This window comes from Podarcis muralis, chromosome 7 (assembly GCF_964188315.1).
Source record: "Podarcis muralis chromosome 7, rPodMur119.hap1.1, whole genome shotgun sequence".
NCBI lineage: Eukaryota > Metazoa > Chordata > Lepidosauria > Squamata > Lacertidae > Podarcis > Podarcis muralis.
The window spans coordinates 87,435,655-87,454,710 of record NC_135661.1 but is presented as its reverse complement, the minus strand read 5'-3'; the positions used below and the strand labels follow the sequence as shown (position 1 = coordinate 87,454,710).

Sequence of the window (19,056 nt, the reverse complement as noted above, 5' to 3'; positions counted from 1 at the left end):
CCATCATCCCTGACCACTGGTCCTGCTAGCTAAGGACGATGGGAGTTGTAGTCCCAAAACATCTGGAGGGCCGAGTTTGGGGATGCCTGCTTTAGACCCACCAGTGTGACAAGCGAGCAGCTCAAATGCCCCCCACGCCTTTCCCAGAGCAGAAGAGGGGGGGTCCAGGAGCCCTGGCTCCCTCTTCTGCCCCCCCCCCACCCTATTCCCAAAAAACAAACAAGTCTGAGGTCGTTTCCATGAGCTGATGTTTATTCCGTCTCATCCACGGGGCGGCTCGTTCTCTCGCCACCCCTCTCTTTTTCTGCTCTTCCACACTCCCTCGCTTCCTGCTCTCTCTTTCTCATTTCGCAGATGGATTAAAATGAGCAGGACCAAGCGCTGGCGCTGGGGGCAGGCAGGGGTAGACCGCGAGGGTCCTGCTGGACAAGGGTTTCCCGGCACCTGGGGGTCCCTTCCAAGGCGGCAGAAGGGGAACACAAAAGCCACCCTCTCCCTGGGGGGTCTGCACCTACAGATGCCGGGCCCATTCACACAAACACACACACACAAACACACACCCTTTCTTCTCAAGGTCCAGCTGTCTCTCGACAGCCCCTTTTTTCTTCTTCTTCATCACCATCATCTTCCTCTCCTCCTGGGCTGTGGTCAAAGGCCTTCCAGCTGCAGCCGGCCGGATTTGGGGGGGGCAGCGGACACAGGCGGCAGCAAAGGCGGCGACAGGCAGCTTGAAATGGCCAAAGAGAGCGCAGGGTCTTTGGCGGTCAGGATCCCACGGCGGCAACGCACGGCTGTCCGTCAAGTCGGCCCGTTTTCCTGCGCCCCGCTGGGAGAGGGCTCTGCCCCCTTCTTCTGAGCTTTAGGGGGGGGGGAAAGAACAAAGGTCACCCCAAAGAGGTCAGCTTTTCTGCAAAAGGGACTTTTTAGGGGGTCCTGCCACCATCACCCAGTTCCAGGAGGCTGTGCAGAGGGGAGGAACTCTGCACGCGCTCAGAGGTCCTTTTCCCGCACCAGCGCCAACGGAGCCCCAAGCGCTAGCAGTCGGTCTGTGGGCCTGCCCTCCGTGCCCCGGCTGCCCCCACCCCACTCCCCGGTGCCGGTGACCCCCAGCACCTAGTTGCCCGTCCACGTACCCAGCTGGTGCCTCCCTTTGGCTTCTGTCCGCTCCTTGGCGTCAAAATACCAGATGGTGATAGCATACCTAGGGGGAAAGCGACAGTTTTGCACGAATCCTGTGCGGTGCCGAGGAGCTGAGCTCTCGCCCGGCTCATGCTCGGCTTGGTGGGGCTTGTGCAGGGCAACCGCTCCCAGTCCCAATGGGAAGAACTGGGGAGGAACTGGGGGGCAGTCCCAGTTCTCCATCCCAGGCACTAAAATGCAATTTGGGAAGCCGGAGCCAAACACACAGAGATTTCTGCACACAGGGACACCTCTCCCTTCTGCAGGATCTGATTTCTGTCCGCAGGGCCTGTGAGACAGAGTTGTTCCGCCTGGCCTTTGGCTTGGAATCAACTTGATCCCCTTCCCCTGCATTCTGGATTAATTGCAGTTTCCGGGTCACCTTCAAAGGTAGCCCCACAGAGAGCGCATTGCAGTAAGTCCAAGCAGGAGATAACTAGAGCATGTGCCACTCTGGCGAGACAGTCTACGGGCAGGGAGGGTCTCATCCTGCGTACCAGATGGAGCTGGTAGACAGCCGCCCTGGATACAGAATTAACCTGCACCTCCCTGGACAGCTGCGAGTCCAAAATGACTCCTAGGCTGCGCACCTGGTCCTTCAGGGGCACAGTTACCCCATTCAGGACCATTTTTGCCAGTTCTACATAGTTCATCAACTTCTCTTGCCCGCCCACCCCCCACCCCCGTTACCTGGTGGCGTAGGCTGGCTTCACTTCGTGGGGGTTGCGCCGGTCGGACCAGAAGATGAGCAGCCGGTCAAAGATGGGCTCGATGTTGGCCACCACCGAGCGTCCTTCGGGGTAGATCTGCAGGATCCCACCGTGAACCTGGCACAGACGGGGAGACGTCAAAGGGTCCCTTTTGCAGATGGACCTCATGCAGAGTCCTTTGGGCGCGCTGCCCTGGGCAGCGGGAAACTGACCCCCAAGTCATTCATTCGCCTCCTGCCCCTCCCAGGCACCCTTGGGTGGGGACGTGAAAATATTGGGTGCCCCTCTGCAAGAGGACTTCCTGGCTGGGCATTCAGGGGGCTCAAAGAGGGGGTCCTATGGGTGCATCTGGGGCACGGAAGGGCAAGCGCAACAACTCAAGGATGGGGGCTGGGGGCAGGAAGTTGGGGCGATGCTCTAGCCAGGGATTGGGGCCCCGGTTGCTCTGGGGTGCAAGTGGGAGCACCTTGGATGTGGAATAATAACAATAATTTATTATTTATACCCCGCCCATCTGGCTGGGTTTCCCCAGCCACTCTGGGCAGCTTCCAACAAAATATTAAAATCCATCAAATATTCAAAGCTTCCCTAAACAGGGCTGCCTGGAGATCCAGGTTAGGGGGTGGGGGCTATGGGTGCCCACCCGATAGCCACTACCCGATGCAAGTAGGAATAGAAGAAGAGTCCGGAGGATGGATCAGGCCAGCATCCTGTTCTCACAGCGGCTGAACAGATGCGTGGGGAAACTCCCAAGCAGGATTCGAACACAAGACCCTTCTCCCCTCCTGGGGTTCCCTGCCTCCAGGGCTGAGCACAACTATCCCGGCTGGGAGCCACCCAAAGCCCTCTCCTCCTCCTCTGGGAATTGGTCCAGTCCTCTCTGATAGACATCCAAGTTGGTGATCGATGCTGCGTCTAGTGGAAGGGAGTTCCGCAGTTTAACTCCCTGCTGCGTGAAGAAAGACTTATCCGTCCTGAATCTTCATCATAGGCCCTTGAGTTCTTTTCTGTGAACTTGCCCTGAGACCTTCAGGTATATAAATTCAATCAATCAATCAATCAGTTCTAGTGTTATTGGGGGGGGGGGGGACTAAAAACTTGTCAGGTTGGAAGGGACCCCAAAGGTCTTCTAGTCCAACCCCCTGCAATGAATCTCAGCTAAAGCATCCCTGCCTCTCGGTCGCCTTTCCTGAAAAGTCCCGAACGCTGCAACCTTTTCTTTTCCCAACTCTGCAATATCCATTTTGAGACGAGGCAACCAGAACGGGACACTGGACCCCCAATCCGGTTGCACCACAGCTTTTGCAAAACGGCCTTGTGATTTGGGAGTTTCTTTCTTTCAGTCTCTTTCCTAGAAATATGGGCCTCCAACTCTCATCAGCCCCAGCTGGCATGAGCAAGGATCAGGGATGACGGGAAATCAGGAATATTGAAAGGGGGGTGGGGGGGACAGAGTCTCTCCCCCCCCCTACACACACACACACACCTCCACTCTCCAAACCCAGGAAGAATTGACCTGTGAAATTCCCTGCTGCAAAACGGATGGGGAGGTTCCCTCGCTCCAGGACTTTTATCCAGGATGGCAAAAATGGAACCTCCAGGCTTAAAAGCAGTCTACCACATGAATACTCATTTAGAGAGGAGGGCGATTGCCTGAGGGGTTTTCCCCAGGAGTATCTGGTTGGCCAAATTGGGGGGAGTTCACAATCTTGGACTAGGTAGCTTGAAGGTTCGCATCTGTCTTGCAACACCAGAACAAAGCCAGGGAATTTCCCCTATGGAAAACGGTTGCAGCATTTGGGACTCCTCTGTTTAGGGAAAAGCCGAGTTAAGATGTGACGTGACAGACATTTTTCTCCTTCTCTCATAACGCCAAGTCAGAATATTCAGGACAGATGAAAGGAAATCCTTCTTCGTGTGCCACCTAGTCGGACTGTGGAACTCTCTGCCACTGGAGGCAGAGCGGGCCACAGCTTCAAAATATCAGACAAATTCATGGAAATCAGTAAGGCTCTCGGTGGCTACTGGCCGCAAAGGCTCTGCTCAGCCTCTGAATCCCAGAGTCTGGAAACCCCAGGAAGGGAGAGTTGCTCTTGTGCTCGGATCCTGCTGGCTGGTTTTGCATAATGGGCATCTGGTGGGCCACTGTGAGGACAGGATGCCGGACTCGATGGGCCCCCTTTGGCCTGATGCAGCCAGGCTCTACTTTTGCTGTTATGGAACCTCCAGCTGCAGGAGCAGTCTATCACGATTCCTAAGTTCTATGGGCTCTTTGGCCACTGTGAGGACAGGAGGTTGGACCAGAAGCTTCACGGATCAGGCCCACTCTCGGCAGAGACCTTCTCCTTTCATAAGCTCTCCGCTGAGCCTCCGCAACGGAAAAAACCCAGGAGTCCTGGCGGAAAGACCCCACGACCAAAAGACTTTGGCTGGGACTTTCCGTGTGCACCAGATAGTCGAAGCCCAGTCCCTGCAGTCCGCCGAAACTGGGCAGGCACTCTGCATATGCTCAGATGCACACGCTTTCTATCGGTGCTTCTCGTGCCCCCAGGACTGAGCCCTGCGCACTTCGCTTCCAAACTTTCTTCTTCCGCAAGCCGAGAGCAGGACCCCGGAGTCCTAGGCTGCTGAAGGAACCCAGGCGTCCTACTCCGCAGGGTCGGCCCCCTGAGCACCGGAGTTTCGCCTGCTGGAGGGGGCAGAGGAAGGGGCACAGAACGGAGGGCAGGGCGTCGGGGAAGAGGAAATGTGTGCCATGCATGAGACCGGGGGGGTGGACAGAGGGGCAGGTGCAGAGACCCCCCCTCCCCCACGTACCTTGCTGTCCCAGTGCCGGTTTAGGTAATAGATGCAAGTGACGCAGCGCCCGTCTCCGTGAGGGTTGTCCACGTGGCGCAGGTACCCCCTGCCGTTGCCGGGGTAACATGCCACCATGGCCTGGAGGGGAGGGGGGAAGGGAGAGGAGGGAGGGGTCAATGCCAGGGGTCAGACCAAACACAGCTTCAGGACCGCCTCTTCCCAGCTCCGCCCCCCTGCCAGGAGCTCCGCCTCCCGGCTCGCCTATGGAGAAGGGAGAGTCGCCTCCAGGCGACCAGGAAGCAAAAACAAGGAGCCAAAGCCGGTATTCTCCCTTTTGGATAGCGGTCTGCATGGGGCAGATGGGGAGCTGAATTTCCAAAGCGCCCACCCCCTAGCAACCCCCACTCTGGGGCCGGGTGGGCAACAGCGGAGGAGGCCAGTCTGTAGCTTTTCCTAGGGGGCAGCATGCATCGGGGTGGGCGAGCAGGGAAGGAAGGGGGAGAGGGAGGCAGGCAGGCAGACACAAGGAATTTGGGGGTGTGAGATTGTTAAAACAACACAAGTCGGAGTCCGGAACCACTTGGGCAGAAAGACCAAATCCTTTCATGGAATCTTGGCATGTTCGAGTTGGAAGGGAACCCAGGGATCATCTATACCAACCCCAAGAAAGGCAGGAATTTGCCGGCTGTGGGTGGCGCTTGTGGGTTAAACCACAGAGCCTAGGGCTTGCCGATCAGAAGGTCGGCGGTTCGATGGGGTGAGCTCCCGTTGCTCAGTCCCTGCTCCTGCCAACCTAGCAGTTCGAAAGCACCTCAAAGTGCAAGTAGATAAATAGGTACCACTCCTGCGGGAAGGTAAATGGCGTTTCCGTGCGCTGCTCTGGTTCGCCAGAAGCGGCTTAGTCCTGCTGGCCACATGACCCGAAAACTGCACACCGGCTCCCTCGGCCAGTAAAGCGAGATGAGCGCAGCAACCCCAGAGTCGGCCACGACTGGACCTAACGGTCAGGGGTCCCTTTACCTTTTTGTCCACCTGTTCCTTGCCTGCCCTTCTCCCCGACATCCTAACGTGCAAGAATTAAAGCACATTATTAAAAGCAGTTTAGGATAGCTTCCCACTATAAGGTGGGTCCCTAGAAACAGGCACCTCGAGTGCTGAGAGCCAGAGCAAACAGGTGAGTCTTCAGCAAAAGATGAAAGCAGTGCAAGGAAGGCACATCTCTGTGGGGAGGGGGTCCCCAAACCAAGGGGCCTCAAGAGAAGGCCCTCTCCTCCCCCTGGGCTGCCACCCACCCACCTGGAGCCCCTACAGCTAGAGGAACCAGCAAGGTGCCTGTCTCAGCACCCAAAAGGGTCTGCGGCAAAGGAAGCAAGACATTCAGGTTTTGGGGTCCCGAGTCACCCAGGGCTTTAAACAGGTGTTTAAATAATAATAATAATTTATTATTTATACCCCACCCATCTGGCTGGGCCTCCCCAGCCACTCTGGGCGGCCTCCAACAAAACACTAAAACACAGTAACCTATTAAACATTAAAAGCTTCCTAAACAGGGCTGCCTTCAGGTGTCTTCTAAAAGTTTGGTAGTTATTTTTCTCTTTGACATCTGGTGGGAGGGCCTTCCACAGGGCGGGTGCCACTACCGAGAAGGCCCTCTGCCTGGTTCCCTGTAACTTGACCTGTGCCTCCATGGACAGCTGTGAGTCCAGAATGACTCCCAGGCTGCGCACCTGGTCCTTCAGGGGCACAGTTACCCCATTCAGGACCAGGTGGTCCTCCACACCAGCCCGCCCCCTGTCCCCCAAGAACAGTACTTCTGTCTTGTCAGGATTCAACCACAATCGCTTAGCCGCCATCCATCCTCCAACCTCCTCAGACACTCACACAGGACCTTCACCGCCTTCACTGGTTCCGATTTAAAAGAGAGGTAGAGCTGGGTATCATCCGCATACTGATGGACACCCAGCCCAAACCCCCTGATGATCTCTCCCAGCGGCTGCATGTAGTTGTTGAAAAGCATGGGGGAAGAGGACAGAGGACCTCAAATTAGGTCCGGAAAAGAACCGGCAACCAGAGCAGCTGCTTTAAATCTGGGCTCATATGAGATCTAAAGAGAATCCTAGACAGGAATCTGGCTGCCGTGTTTGGGACCGACCGAAGTTTCCCAGCAGTCTTCAAGGGCAGCCCCATGAGGAGCACATTGCAGTAATCCAGCCTGGAAATTGCCAGAGTGTGGAGTTGAAGTGGCCAAGTCGTCTCTGTCCAAAAGGGGCTGTAGATGGAGATAAAAGTGTGTGTGTCCCCAATACCGAGGTCACCCGAGGTCCCCAGGGATGGGGGGAATCCAGGAGGCCCCCCCAAAGTGCAGGGGAGCACAGCCCCCCAACCTAGACTTGAGAACCTGGGATACAGCACATCTCTGCCTTTTCAGGATTCAGCTGATTATTATTATTATTATTATTATTATTATTATTATTATTCATTAGATTAGAAAATAATTTTAAAAATAATTAACAACCGGTAATAAAAATAATTGAAAATAATTAAAATAGTTAGCAAGGGTAATTATAGTGTAAAATAATAATTGATTGATAACCTACCCTTCCTCATAAGGGACCCCGGGTAGGTTACTGCATCAAAACACAACATTAAAAACAATTCAATATACAGTGGTACCCCGCAAGACGAATGCCTCGCAAGACGGAAAACCCGCAAGACGAAAGGGTTTTCTGTTTTGGAGGCGCTTCGCAAGACGAATTTCCCTATGGGCTTGCTTCGCAACACGAAAGCCCATAGGGAAATCTCCGGGGACCTGTTTTAAATTGCTGGCGGTCGGGAGCAAAGACTTTCGCCCACAGCCGGCCTTCAGAAGAGGTCCTGGACCTCTTCTGAAGGCTGGCGGGGGGCAAAAGTCTTTGCTCCCCCCCGCCTGCCTTCCCGGGACAGCGGAGACTTCTCCGCTGCCCCGGGCGATCTTAAAATGCTGGCGGGCGGGAGCGAACGCTTCGCTCCCGACCCCCAGCATTTTAAAATCTTTGGGCGAGTGTCTGCAAGCCTCGCGCACCCAGCAGGAGGTCCCGCCGGGTGCGCGAGGCTTGGGGCGGCAGCCTGTCACCCGAAGCACGGGGAGCCCTTCGGAGAGCTCCCCTTGCTTTGGGCGAGTGCCTGCAAGCCTCGCGCGCCCGGCAGGAGGTCCCGCCGGGTGCGCGAGGCTTGGGGCGGCAGCCTGTCACCCGAAGCACGGGGAGCCCTGGAGGGCTTCCCCTGCTTCGGGCGAGTGTCTGCAAGCCTCGCGCACCTGGCAGGAGGTCCCGCCGGGTGCGCGAGGCTTGGGGCGGCAGCCTGTCACCCGAAGCACGGGGAGCCCTCCGGAGGGCTTCCCCTGCTTCGGGCGAGTGTCTGCAAGCCTCGCGCACCCGGCAGGAGGTCCCGCCGGGTGCGCGAGGCTTGGGGCGGCAGCCTGTCACCCGAAGCACGGGGAGCCCTCCGGAGGGCTTCCCCTGCTTTGGGCGAGTGCCTGCAAGCCTCGCGCGCCCGGCAGGAGGTCCCGCCGGGTGCGCGAGGCTTGGGGCGGCAGCCTGTCACCCGAAGCACGGGGAGCCCTCCGGAGGGCTTCCCCTGCTTCGGGCGAGTGTCTGCAAGCCTCGCGCACCCAGCAGGAGGTCCCGCCGGGTGCGCGAGGCTTGGGGCGGCAGCCTGTCACCCGAAGCACGGGGAGCCCTTCGGAGGGCTTCCCCTGCTTCGGGCGAGTGTCTGCAAGCCTCGCGCACCCAGCAGGAGGTCCCGCCGGGTGCGCGAGGCTTGGGGCGGCAGCCTGTCACCCGAAGCACGGGGAGCCCTTCGGAGAGCTCCCCTTGCTTTGGGCGAGTGCCTGCAAGCCTCGCGCGCCCGGCAGGAGGTCCCGCCGGGTGCGCGAGGCTTGGGGCGGCAGCCTGTCACCCGAAGCACGGGGAGCCCTCCGGAGGGCTTCCCCTGCTTCGGGCGAGTGTCTGCAAGCCTCGCGCACCCAGCAGGAGGTCCCGCCGGGTGCGCGAGGCTTGGGGCGGCAGCCTGTCACCCGAAGCACGGGGAGCCCTTCGGAGAGCTCCCCTTGCTTTGGGCGAGTGCCTGCAAGCCTCGCGCGCCCGGCAGGAGGTCCCGCCGGGTGCGCGAGGCTTGGGGCGGCAGCCTGTCACCCGAAGCACGGGGAGCCCTCCGGAGGGCTTCCCCTGCTTCGGGCGAGTGTCTGCAAGCCTCGCGCACCCAGCAGGAGGTCCCGCCGGGTGCGCGAGGCTTGGGGCGGCAGCCTGTCACCCGAAGCACGGGGAGCCCTCCGGAGGGCTTCCCCTGCTTCGGGGGAGTGTCTGCAAGCCTCGCGCACCCAGCAGGAGGTCCCGCCGGGTGCGCGAGGCTTGGGGCGGCAGCCTGTCACCCGAAGCACGGGGAGCCCTCCGGAGGGCTTCCCCTGCTTCGGGCGAGTGTCTGCAAGCCTCGCGCACCCGGCAGGAGGTCCCGCCGGGTGCGCGAGGCTTGGGGCGGCAGCCTGTCACCCGAAGCACGGGGAGCCCTGGAGGGCTTCCCCTGCTTCGGGCGAGTGTCTGCAAGCCTCGCGCACCTGGCAGGAGGTCCCGCCGGGTGCGCGAGGCTTGGGGCGGCAGCCTGTCACCCGAAGCACGGGGAGCCCTCCGGAGGGCTTCCCCTGCTTCGGGCGAGTGTCTGCAAGCCTCGCGCACCCGGCAGGAGGTCCCGCCGGGTGCGCGAGGCTTGGGGCGGCAGCCTGTCGCCCGAAGCACGGGGAGCCCTTCGGAGAGCTCCCCTTGCTTTGGGCGAGAAGTCTCTGCTGCCCCAGGCGATCTTAAACCCCAGCATTTTAAAATCTCCCCGGGACAGCAGAGACTTCGCTCCCGCCCGCCAGCATTTTAAAATCGCCCCGGGACAGCAGGGGCTTTTAAAATGCTGGCGGTCGGCAGCAAAGCCCTCCTGTCCCCGGAGCTTGCAGGGCGGGAGGTGGGAAGAAGGGCTTTTTTTCCCACCGCCAGCCTTCAGAACAGCCTTCTGAAGGCTGGCAGTGGGAAAAAAGCCCTTGTTCCCCCCCCCCCCCAGCCTTCAGAAGAGGTCGGGGAACAGACTGTCCCCGGACCTGGTCTGAAGGTGGTTTCCCTAGGAACGCATTAATTGATTTTCAATGCATTCCTATGGGAAACCGTGCATCGCAAGACGAAAAACTCGCAAGAAGAAAAAACTTGCGGAACGAATTAATTTCGTCTTGCGAGGCACCACTGTACAGTGGTACCTCGCAAGACGAATGCCTCACAAGACGGAAAACTCGCAAGACGAAAGGGTTTTTGGTTTTTTGAGCTGCTTCGCAAGACGATTTTCCCTATGGGCTTGCTTCGCAAGACGGAAACGTCTTGCAAGTTTGTTTCCTTTTTCTTAACACTGTTAATACAGTTGCGACTTGACTTCGAGGAGCAACTCATAGCAAGCGGTGTGGTAGCCTTTTTTGAGGTTTTTGAAGACTTTGGTGATTTTTGAAGCTTTTCCAAAACTTTTCCGACACCGTGCTTCGCAAGACAAAAAAAATCGCAAGGCGACAAAACTCGCGGAACGAATTAATTTCGTCTTGCGAGGCACCACTGTACAGTGGTACCTCTGGATGAGAACAGGATCCGTTCCAGAGCCCTGTTTGCATCCTGAAGTAACTGCAACCTGCATCTGCGCAGGTCGCGATTCTGCGCATGCGCATGGCATCATTTTGACCGTCCGCGCATGCGCGAGTGGCGAAACCCGGAAGTAACGCACTCTGTTACTTCCAGGTCGCTGTGGAGCACAACCCGAAGGCGCTCAACCTCAAGCAACTTTAACCCGAGGTGTGACTGTAATTTCTGAAAAATGAGAAAACTCCCCTGCCTTTGAGCACAGCAGAAGCCAAGCCTCCATCCTGAGAACAGTTTGAGGAGGGGTCCCCAAGGCCGCCAGGGGGGCTCCTGACCCCAAGAGCTTGCTCCCTCCCCCCACAACCTCCTTGGGGTACTTCTTCCCCACACTGCGAGCCCCTCGCCCCTGCGAGACAAAGACGGGGTGCGCTCCCACCAACGGCCCACGTGCAAATCCAAAACACGCGACACCTTTTTAGGGTCCCTCGACCCTGAGCAAAAAGAATTCTGCGTATGCCCAGGAGCCCCTCTCCGCTACTAAAGCAGAAAGCAAAGGAACAGCAAAACTACTTCAAAAGTCAAAGCCCTGGAGGGGAGAAAGCCTGAGAAATGAAATCTGATTGGAATTAATTTTATAATGAAATGATTTTATAATGTTTTATCATTTTACTGTTGTTAGCCGCTCTGAGCCCGGCTTCGGCTGGGGAGGGTGGGATATAAATAAAAATTATTATTATTATTATTATTATTATTATTATTATTATTATTATTATTATGGCAGTGAAGATTGGAGGGGGGTTGGGCTATGAATGGACATTATTATTATTATTATTATTATTATTATTATTATTAGGCTGACACCTGAGATTTTGGAGATGGGGCGTGGAGAGAGAGACAAGAAAGGGTTACCGTTTGCTGCCTGGCCAGGAGCGAGACGCTGGGCAGGGGGGGCCCAAATGATTTTCCAACAGATCTCTGCCCCCCAACAAACAAACAAAAATAAAGTGGGGTTGCAAGCAAAGCCAGTGGCCAAAATCTCACCACTTCTGAACCCTGCAAGAAAGTCCACAGCAGAAGGGGGGGGGCAGAGAAGGAGGCGAGAGAGGCTGTAATCTCTCCCCCCCCCGGGGGGGGGGGGAAGGCTGGTGCGTCCTGTTCCCTCGCATTCCCGGTAGCACCAAGGACATGAAGTCCCCGTGACGCAGGATCTGCTCTCGGACCAAAGCGTGGAAGGCTGCCGGTGGGGTCAGCCGAGGACACGGCTCAGCTCTGCCCTTAGACGACTCGAGATAATGAGCCCCTTCGCGCTCCAGGAGGCGGCGGGAAGGGGGGGTGGCCTGCTGTGCCTCAGTTTCCCCTTCGCTAGGCGCCCGCAGGGGTCGCGCCAGGACACGGAGGGAGACCCCACACAAACACAGACCGAGTCAAGCCAAGAATCAGCTCTCTGGCAGGCTGGCAAGGCCCCAATTTTTTGCACCCACCACAGTGGGGGTGCAGGGGAACAAAGGATGCGATAAGCAGCCTCTGGACCATTTTCCACCGTTCTGGAGGAAGTATCCTGGCAACGCGTGGAGAGGCTGCGACTTGGCCGAACGGCATTAATTGCTGCGGCGAATCGGCAGCTGCGTTTGATCTCTCTGGCTTTTCGAAACGCTGTTGTGAGTCACAGGGAGCTCAGGGTTTGCTGGAAAGCAGAATAAAAATATAAAGTCGGACCGGCTCGCCCGGCTTTTTTGGGGAGGGGGGTTGGAATCCAGGAATTGGGGCTTCCTCCCCCTGCCCCCTTTCTGCACCTCCTTTAAAATCCTGGCAACAACCCAGTAAGGAAAAACTTTGGACTCTCAGGCCCTCCCCAGCGTCAAAGAAGAGGACCCAGGAGTCCTGGGCAGAAAGAACCTCCCTTTGGCCTGAGGCGGCTGCCCCCGGGGGGGACATGCCCAAGGCAAGTCTCCTGCACCAGGGGGTCTGTGCAGGAGCACTTTCCAAAGAGTGAGAAGGGGGCCAACGCAGCTGAGCCCCATGGAAGCTGGTGGGGCAGGAGGGGAGGCCTCGCCATCGCAGCTTCTGCAGTAAAAACAGAGGGGCCTGTGGATTTTATTGCAGAGTCCGCATTAGGGGATCGTTCGAGAGGACGGCACTGGGGGTCCCACTTCAATTAATAGGCTTGCCTTTCAGTTGCCACAAGGAAGGGACCCCCAGAGGCCATCTAGTCCAACCCCCCGCAATGCAGGAATCTAGCCCTTTCTTCTTGTCACTGGCACCCACTGGTCCAAGTCCTGCCCTCCCAGCAGCTTTATCCATCTTGTCTGCAACTGCGGCTCCTCTAGGGTCACCTCCCAGGCACCCCCACCCCAGCAGCCCCCCAGGGGCGGAGGAGAGAACATGCCTCCCTCAAGCCAGCCCCACATCGGTGCAGCTCCCAGAGCACAGGCCCGCTTCAGGGTCGCTCGGTCCAGAGTTCGAAATTCGCCAGCCACGTTTTGCAACTGCCCTGGGTCCGATTGCAACCCAGTGGAGATCTCTGGGCGCCAGCTTGGCACATGGCTCACCCACTCCTCCGTTTATTATTATTAATTAATATTATTATTATTATTACAGTGGTACCTCGGGTTACATACGCTTCAGGTTACAGACTCAGCTAACCCAGAAATAGTACCTCGGGTTAAGAACTTTGCTTCAGGATGAGAACAGAAATCGCATGTTGGTGGCAGCAGGAGGCCCCATTAGCTAAAGTGGTGCTTCAGATTAAGAACAGTTTCAGGTTAAGAACGGACCTCCGGAACGAATTAAGTACTTAACCCGAGGTACCACTGTATTGTTGTTGTTGTTGTTGTTGTTGTTTACTTGTACTTCCCTGGCCACTCTGGGCGGCTTCCAACAAAGATTAAAATACATTAAAATGTCACACATTAAAAACTTCCCTGAACAGGGCTGCCTTCAGATGTCTTCTAAATGCCAGGCAGTTGTTTATCTCTTTGACATCCGGTGGGAGGGCGTTCCACAGGGCGGGCGCCACCACCAAGAAGGCCCTCTGCCCAATTCCCTGTAAATTGGCTTCTTGCAGCAAGGGAACCGCCAGAAGGCCCTCGGAGCTGGACTTCAGTGTCCGGGCTGTACAATGGGGGTGGAGACGCTCCTTCAGGTATACTGGGCCTTTGAGGCCGTTTAGGGCTTTCAAGGTCAGCACCAACACTTTGAATTGTGCTCGGAAACGTACTGGGAGCCAGTGTAGGTCTTTCAAGACCGGTGTTACATTGGTCTTGGCGGCTGCAATGGCTTCCTAAGGCACTTCTGCTATGGGGCAGCTCAGGAAATTAAGTAGGTGAATAAATACGGAGAAAGGCAAACGTCACTTAGAGAAGGATCTGAAATATTTTCCTTGAAGCTTGAATCTACTTTATTCCGGATTGTTTTATTTGATGTTTTAATGTGTTGTAAACCACTTTGAGGTGTTTTTTTTCCCTTTAAAATATGAAGTGGCGTAGAATGAAATGAATAATAAATAAATCACAATAAATTCCAATAAATGGCAGCCAGGCATTCCAATTCGCTTATAAATCTGAGTTTCTAACACTGCCTCTACCCCACCTTCGCCCCCCCCCAAAAAAAAATATTATGCCGCCCACAGCACCCCGCGCCCCCCCCCAGATGCGATCAGATTCCAACTCCCAGAAGGCAGGGAGAATGGCAGGCATTGCAGATCAGTAACAGCTGGAGGGCTGCAAATTTCTCTCTGATTCCAGGAAAGAGATGGAGGCAGGCAGGGCCTTTCCTAGAATTCACAAATTCCTCTCCCTACTGGGAAACAGGGAGTCAGGGCTGCCTCCAGGGGCGAATACTGCGTCCCCCGTCCCAGACCCCTGCAACCTACCCCCCCCCCCCAAAAAAAATAAAAGATTCCTGCCAACATTGCAGGAAAAAGCAAAAACAGAGGGAAGAGGCGAGAGGGGAAGAGCTCTGCGCTGGTCCGGCAAATCGGCTTCCATCAGCAATTTTGCCCACTGGGAGGGAGGGAGCCGGGGGTCAGCCGAGGACCTTGACAAAAGGGGAGAGCCGGGGTTGCCAAAAAAGCCGCAGGGTCAGCCTGGGTGGGTCCTGACACCGATCCGGGCACAAAGAGCTCTGCGGGATGGCTCTGAGCCAAGCAGTCTTCGCAGCTAAGCCCCAGCACCCGTTTGAGGCAGAGGGTCCAAACAGGGAAACGGCTGTCAGCCTTTATTCTGGATTACTGCAAGGTCTTCTGCATGGGGCGTACTCCAAGGACGGCTCAGAAACTCTAGCGGGAGCAGAATTGGGCCGCCAGGCTGCTCACCGGGCTGAGACGGACTGCGCCGGCTGCCGATCGGTTTCTGGGCCCCCTCCAAAGTGCCGGTTTTGCCGAGGAACCGCAATATCTCAAGGGCCGCCTCTCGCCATATGAACCCACCCAGATTCTCTGGTTATCATCCGGTGCCCGTCTGAAGGAGAGGTCTGGCAGCACGAGAGCAGGGCCTTTTGTGGGGTGGCTCCCCGTTCGTGGAAGACTCTCCCCAGGGAGGTTTGCCTGGGGACTTTACTGCACATCTTCAGGCACCAGGCAAAAAACATTCCCATTTAACCAGGCCTTTGACTGTTAAACTAAATGTGTCAAGTGGGGGGGGGGGTAATGTTTGTTTGTTTGTTTGTTTGTTTGTTTGTTTGTTTGTGTTTTTATATTGTCAACTGCCCTGTGATCTTCAGATAAAAGGGTGGTATTTAAATTTAGTAAATAAAGTGAGAATAAAAACAACTCGTAAGTGAGGGGCCCTCTGAGTATACGCAGAGCCCTTTTCCCTTTCAATAGAGCAACCAAGCCAGTCCCTAGATTGCTCCGGAAGGCAGGACTTGAACCCATGGCTTCAACTTGCAAGAAAGAAGATTCTGACTCAATACCCGGAAGAACTTTCTGACAGTAAGAAGGGCTGCTTGAAGCAGAGAATGAAGCAGAGTTTGAAGGGCCCCCTGTCAGCGACCCCTCAGCTGGGATTCCTGCCTTGAAGCGGGTTGGGCTAGATGACCGCTGCCCTTCGACTCAACGATCCTACGATTTAGGGAAAGGCGGGCTGGGAGAAGGTCAGAACGACGGCGCCAGTTGCAACAGGAGAGAGAGCGGGGCAAAGTTCTTTGCGGAAATGATAGGTGCAAAATCACAAGACTGTCTAGCCCCCTTCCCTGCCCCACAGAGCACACAAACCCCAAGCGGCTCAGCTCCTCCCCCAGTTCCAGGAACGCAGGAGGGTGAGTTGGCTGCTGTTTCTTAGAAAGGCACCCTAGATGTCCTCAGAGACACTCTTTCCCTGCTGCGCATTCCACAGTGAATCCAAAATCCACCTTCTCCAGGGACCCCACAACTATCCGTGCGCTCGTTACACAACAGGTACAGTTCTCGTCTGGCCGACACTGCCTCTGTCTGCTTCTGTCTTTCCAGGAAAGCGGAAAAGGACCCCCCCCCAGCCACCCCCTGAGACAGGAAAAGGCTCCCACCTCCCTCTGGCAGGTGGGATGAATTAGCAACCCCTGACAGGCACCCCAAAGAGGCAACACGGATTGTGGAAGGGTGCCCTTGCAATGCAACACCTCCAGGGGTCCTGGGAGCCCCCCTCCTCCTCCCCCCCAGACCCCCACCCCAAATGCAGGAGAGCCCAGGACCCCCCAGGACCCGCCCTGGCTGGCCCAGAGGTTACCGGCGTCCAAAGCAGCTAAGCGTTTCCACCAAAGGTCCAGCTGTTGCTAGAAGGGGGGGGCGCAGAGCAGGGGAAAGCCTTGGGGAGCTCCTGGCCCCCAGCATCACATTTCAGGCGCACGGCAAAGCAGGGGGCACCAGGGAGACCCCCAGATCCTGCTGTGGTTACTGCATCACAGTCTGCGGGGACGGAAGGCCTGTCGGAAAAGCTCGAGACAATTAATCTCAGGGTTGTGGGTTCGGGCCCCAAGAGGGGCGAAATATTCCTGCCTTGCAGCGGGTTGGACTGGATGACCTTGGGGGATCCCTTCCAATGCTACCAGTACTGTGATTCTAGAATCATACACCTGGAAGGGACCCCCAAAGGTCATCCAGTCCAACCCGCTGCCAGGCAGGAATAAAGATGGCACAAGCTTGTTTTCTGCTGTTTCAGGGGGTAAGATCAATATTATTACAAGGAAGGGCTTGCCAAGGAGCCGCTCAATGGTGGAGCCACAGAGGTTTCTAAGCAGAAGTCAGACGGCCGTCTCTCAGGGATTTTTCAGCCGCAATCGCTGCATTGCAGCGGGTTGGAATGGATGACCCCTAGGGGTCCCTTTCAGATACACAATTCCAGGGCGATAGGATGGCTCTCCCAACCTAAATGTCTGTACCAACTGCACATTCAGAAGCACGGACGCAACACGACCCAAACCCCCTCCCACCTCGCACATGGGCAAAGCAGAAAAAAAAGAGCCCTCTGCTCCCGTGCAGAGTTCCAAAAGGCCAATGCGGACACCCACCCACCGGAAGCAGGATGTGCCCCCTCTAGGCCAGCGCAGGGACAAGAAAGCAAAGCATTTTGTAGAAACCTACTTTACGCAGAGAGGGAAATGCACTCTTCACATGCACAGAGAGAGCCGGGAGTCCTGCACTGCCGGGGTTGGACTAGATGAGCCCTGGGGGGCCCTCCGGAACTCACCTTGGTCCGTCCGCGGATGTCGTAGGTGCCCAGCTTGCCGGCGCACTGAAGCATGAGCCGGTCGACGTGCGCCATGAGTTCTCCAATGGCGCGGCACCCGGGCTCCCAGCCCTCCACCCAGGCGATCTGGTCCCCCCGGATGGTGTGGGGGGGCACCGCCCTCTGGCTGACCAGCTGCCCGTCGCGGAACTTGCCGCTGCGGTGGAGCCCCTCCACCTCCGCCAGAATCCGGGCGCCCAGAACCTCCCCGAGGAACGAGTCCTTGACGCAGATCCCGTAAAAGTTCATGCAGGGAACCACGTAGTCCAGCGCCAGGCGCCCCGAAGGGGGTGCCCGGGGGTCCGGGGGGGCTTCTCGGTGCCTCTTGGCCGCCCCCTCGCCCGCAGGGCCGTCGTCGCTGCCGTGCTCTGCCCTGCGGCGTTTAGGGTGCCCATTGAGTGCCAACAGGAGGAGGCTCCCCACGGCTGCCCCTTCGCCCTCCAGGGGGCAGGCCTCTCTGCCCTGGCTGCCCCGACCCATCCTCTGGCAGGGGGGGAACCCTAGCGCGGCGTCCGGTGGGCGCGACTCCTCCATGGCATGTCCCGGGAGCAGGCGGGGGCCGGCGCCATCTTGCGGCCGGGGCGGATTCAGGTGCGGGCAGGAAGGCAGTTCACGGAGAAGAAACTCTTGGGGGTGCCATGTTGCAGTGGGGGGGTGCTCTGCCCCCTTGCCTAATATGGGGGGGGGGTTGAAAGGCAGGTAAGGTCAAGGCAAAGATCTGCACTAGGCCAACATCCCCCTCCCCACCCAAGCTGCTCTGGGCACGGGTTCAAATTATCCCACTTGGCTCAGTTTGCCGCCTTTCACGGCCAGACCTACCTCGCAGGGTTGGGGTGGAGATCAAAGCTGGGGGACATGGGTTCAAATCCCACCCACCCCCCTCCCGGACTTCACCTGCCTCTCTGAGCCGAACCCACCTTGCAGGGGGGGGGTTAAAGGAGGAAAGGGAGAACCAGGACGGTGCCCCCCCCAGCTCCTTGGGGAAAGGGATGGGAATGGCAGAGATGAAACAAAAAGAGGGAAAGGGGGGGGGCGACCGGGAGAGGCAGAGAGGGATTGGACCCCCCCCAAAAAAAACCACCCAGAGCAGCCACCCAAAAAGCACCCCCTGAGCGCGCGCAAGGAAGGAAAAGGCGAGTTTCCCAAGTTGGCCGGAGAACCGGCGCGATTGTTTTTTTTGGGGGGGGGCTCGGTTGGGGGGTTTGAAAGAGGGGCGCCCATTGCGGGAGGGCTCCCCGGGAGGAGGGGTCCAGGACTGCGGGGGGGGATCAGGGGAGCCATTGCGGTAACCCACCCCCGGGAAGAGGGGTCCAGGGATTTAGGGGGTCCAGCCTGCGCCCCCTGGTGACCCCCATTCCGTAGCTCGTACCTTGACTCTCCGAGAGGGATCTGTTGTCGCAAGCGGCTAGTCCTCAATGCGCCCCCGGCCGCCGCGAGGCCTCTTCTTCTTCTTCCTCCTCCTCCTCTCCTCCTTCCGTCGCTCCTCCTCCTCCGCCGCCCTCCGCTTTTGTTCGCCGGCCCGACGAGCCCGAGCCCGGCTGCGCGGGGAGGAGGAGCCTCGACCGCCGACCAAAGGCTCGGCCGGGGAGGCGTGGCGGCGCCTCTCTGAACATGTGCAGAGCGCGGCGCGCGCGGAGACCCGCCACCGCCGGCCCTGCGAGGCGGGCCGAAGAGGAGCGCCTATGGGAGAAGGGATGGGGGGCTCCCGGACTACAACTCCCAGGAGGACGGGAGTTGTAGTTCGCCAATACCTGGGAGGGACTCTCCCCACCCCTCGGGGGGCAACCTGGGGTTCCTTCTACCGGGCTCCTTTCTTCTCTTTACGCCTTTTCGGAGCAGGGCAGCAGCGCCTGGCCATAGGATCGCGGCCTTGGAAGGGACCCCACCGGGTCATCTAGCGCAACCCGCTGCAATGCAGGGGGTCTGCTGTCCTCTGCACGGTGTTATTGCGGTGGGAAGGAGGAGGAGGAGAAGAGGCAGGCTGTTGCTTGGGGTTCAAGCGTCTTGGCAGCTGCAGGTTTTAATTTTATTTTT

General features: G+C 57.6%; 1 protein-coding gene across 2 annotated transcripts; it reads right to left on the bottom strand.

Moving 5' to 3' along the window:
• Nucleotides 1–231: 231 nt before the first annotated feature.
• On the bottom strand, nt 232–18,523 carry EGLN2 (egl-9 family hypoxia inducible factor 2). Of its 2 annotated transcripts, XM_028741969.2 has the most exons (6): nt 18,392–18,503; nt 16,984–17,693; nt 4,707–4,826; nt 1,870–2,006; nt 1,134–1,201; nt 232–857 (listed from the first exon to the last, which is right to left on the bottom strand). In XM_028741969.2, exons 2-6 carry the CDS (start codon nt 17,554–17,556, stop codon nt 799–801), a joined length of 957 nt encoding a protein of 318 aa, XP_028597802.2. In that variant the 5' UTR covers nt 17,557–17,693; nt 18,392–18,503; the 3' UTR covers nt 232–798. The 2 variants fall into 2 exon arrangements, with proteins under 2 accessions (XP_028597802.2, XP_077788485.1); XM_077932359.1 differs by lacking the exon at nt 4,707–4,826 and having other exon boundaries at nt 18,392–18,523.
• Nucleotides 18,524–19,056: the final 533 nt, after the last annotated feature.